At 35.5% G+C, this 2,658-nt stretch overlaps 1 protein-coding gene across 1 annotated transcript; it reads right to left on the bottom strand.

Moving 5' to 3' along the window:
• Window positions 1–613: 613 nt before the first annotated feature.
• LOC133829490 (zeatin O-glucosyltransferase-like) lies at window positions 614–2,274 on the bottom strand. The gene has a single exon (XM_062259209.1). The coding sequence runs from the start codon at window positions 2,253–2,255 to the stop codon at window positions 855–857; it is 1,401 nt and encodes a 466-aa protein (XP_062115193.1). The 5' UTR covers window positions 2,256–2,274; the 3' UTR covers window positions 614–854.
• Window positions 2,275–2,658: the final 384 nt, after the last annotated feature.

Here is a 2,658-nt window from a genome sequence, read left to right as displayed (position 1 = left end):
TCATATATGTTGTAATAATTCTCGTTCATTTGTTTACTTTTATTTAGTAATAGGAATAATTTAAGAGACCCACATAAAATTGGGAGAAAATAGTCGAAATACTTCCTCTCTCATTTTCTTAGGAAATGTAATTACTAGTAATTAATTTTTATTTTTTATTATTAAAAATTAAAAGACAAATTTAGCCTAAAAGCTATTATCATTTAAAAAATATATATTTTCTAGAAAATACAATTTAGTCAAATTAAAACATTCAAATTACCTTTTTTACTGGTTATATAAACAAAATAAAATGTTTCTGATTCCCTTTTTTATTAGTTTAGTAAATAATATAATAAAATAATAGTTCTAATATTACAATATTTTATTCTCATTTATTTCTATCATTGATTTATTTCGATTACAATTAGACATAAGATTAAGACTAAGTCTGCTGCTTTATTTATAACTCTTACGTTATGCCATATATTCACTTTTATTTAACAAATATTTATTTGTAACATATATATCTATACATCTCTGCCATGAATTCTTGAACTATCTGGTGATGAAGCAATAAAATAATCTCAAGATTAAATATTTAGAGATGAGTCACTTCGAATCAATGCCTTGAAATAAGATAGACAATCACAAGAAGGAAATAAAAACCCAGAAATATGTTTTGTAATCAAACTCTAAAAACCACTCCGTATCACGTATCATGAACCCATCGACTATGCCAGTTCGCAAGTGAAACGAGATAACATTCTAGAAAATTAAAAAAGCAACACCTGTGAGCAACAGCTCCAAAAGTCAAACAACATTAGTAATAAACGACAACACAAGTTGATAATATAAAAACGACAAAAGAAAGATCATCTGGTGATATGAGCAATGAAAGAGTCCCGCTCCAAACGACACTCTCCTCCATCCTCGACAGATTGTTTAACAGCTTCAGCCATTTCCACGACCCTCTTCCTTATCTCGGCTCCTTCTTCTGAAGCCATTATTTTCGTCACAGCACCATTGATGATCGAAGAGGTCACTAACTCATCTCTTTGCTCCCATTCCATTACAGCCACACCCACTTTGAGAACCCTAGTAATCAGCAAAGCATTGAAAGGTTGGTCCGATTGCATAGGCCAAGTCGCTATGGGCACTCCCATTGCAATGCTCTCCATACAAGAGTTCCATCCACAGTGACTCATAAACCCACCTGTAGATGGGTGCTCCAAAATCTTTACTTGTGGCACCCATGTCCTGACCACCATTCCCATTCCCCTCATTCTTTCCTCAAACCCATCTGGAACTTGACTTGAACTTCTGCTTGCTTTTCCATTTACCAAATCATCTAGCTTATCTCCATTTCTCAACACCCAGATGAACTTTACCCCACTTTGCTCCAAACCAAGAGCAATCTCTTCAATCTGCTCATCAGATAATGTAATCAATGATCCAAAAGAGATATACAAAACACTCTTTGGCTCTTGTTCATCAAGCCACTCCAATAAGTACTTGTCTTGATCTCTCAACTCTTTAGAGTCCGCCGTTGTTTGGTGTAACGGTCCAACAGCCCATATCCTTTGGTTTGACTTGCTTTGGCCGTTTGCTAAAAGCTCTATTGAAGAGCCTTCAATGGCTCTGCAACTATTGTAAATCGATCCAGCTGATTTAAAATTTGTTACTGAAAATTTCGCTTGGGAAGTTGCGAAATCGCGCATGAAAGCTGGGAAACATGACTCCAGTGAAGGAATATCTTCCATTGGGATATTGATTTTTCGACTTAAGGCTAAGTTGAAAAACACAGAGACGACATTGAAGGAGTAACATTCTGCATTGGGCAGAGAAACGATATCTTGAACTACCGAACTCATCAAGACATCGTAAACAACGACAAGTCGTCTGGCCTTTGCCGAGAGTGATCGGAGGAGAGCAGCGACTAGCTGTCGGAGGTGCAGGGAGGCTTCGGCAATGCGGAGTTGGTCTTGGGAATTGTTTGTTTTGGAGTCAGTGTCAGTGGTTTGAGACTGGGAGGGTGGATTTGGAATTTCAAAGCCATGGAAATGAATTTTGGTTGATTGATGAAGAGAGTTCAAGGCTCGAGAGCTGACTTGTGAAATGTGGAGAGTTGAGCTGACATAGTGGACTGGGATGTCGTATGAAGAAATGACATGGGAGAGTTGCAGGGACTGGTCCAGATGGCTATGAGCTAAGTATGGAACCATTAACACCACAACTGATGATGATGGTGATGATGAAGATTGGGAAGTCGCCATTGATTACTTCTTAATAATAAGTTTCTTTTAAAAAAAAGTAGGATGAGTTTGAGGGGCTTTCGTTCAAAACATTATATAGGCTACTTTTGCCATTGACTTTGATCAAGAGCCACCTAAATTATTATCATTTTGTCATATATATCGTGAGCCCAGCGAGAAACATGGGATTTGCATTTTGTTAGAACATCTCCAGAGGTAAAGTTTGTGAAAAAATTGGCTAAATTTTTTGAAGTAAAGGTATATTTAGCTCAGTTTTTTACAATTATACTCTAATGAACAAAGTGGAAATTAATGCAAAGAGTCCAGAAAGTTATTTTACTATTATTGAAAATATATATTTTTTTGATGAAATTATTGAAAATATATTAAAAACTATAAATTTAAATAAATAAATAATTAGAAA

The sequence above is a fragment of the Humulus lupulus genome, chromosome 4, assembly GCF_963169125.1.
Source record: "Humulus lupulus chromosome 4, drHumLupu1.1, whole genome shotgun sequence".
NCBI lineage: Eukaryota > Viridiplantae > Streptophyta > Magnoliopsida > Rosales > Cannabaceae > Humulus > Humulus lupulus.
This window is presented reverse-complemented; position numbering and strand designations above follow the sequence as displayed.

What these genes read in the sequence shown, in the direction of transcription:
- LOC133829490 (XM_062259209.1), bottom strand. Translation starts at nt 2,255, where the DNA reads ATGGCGACTTCCCAATCTTCATCATCACCATCATCATCAGTTGTGGTG.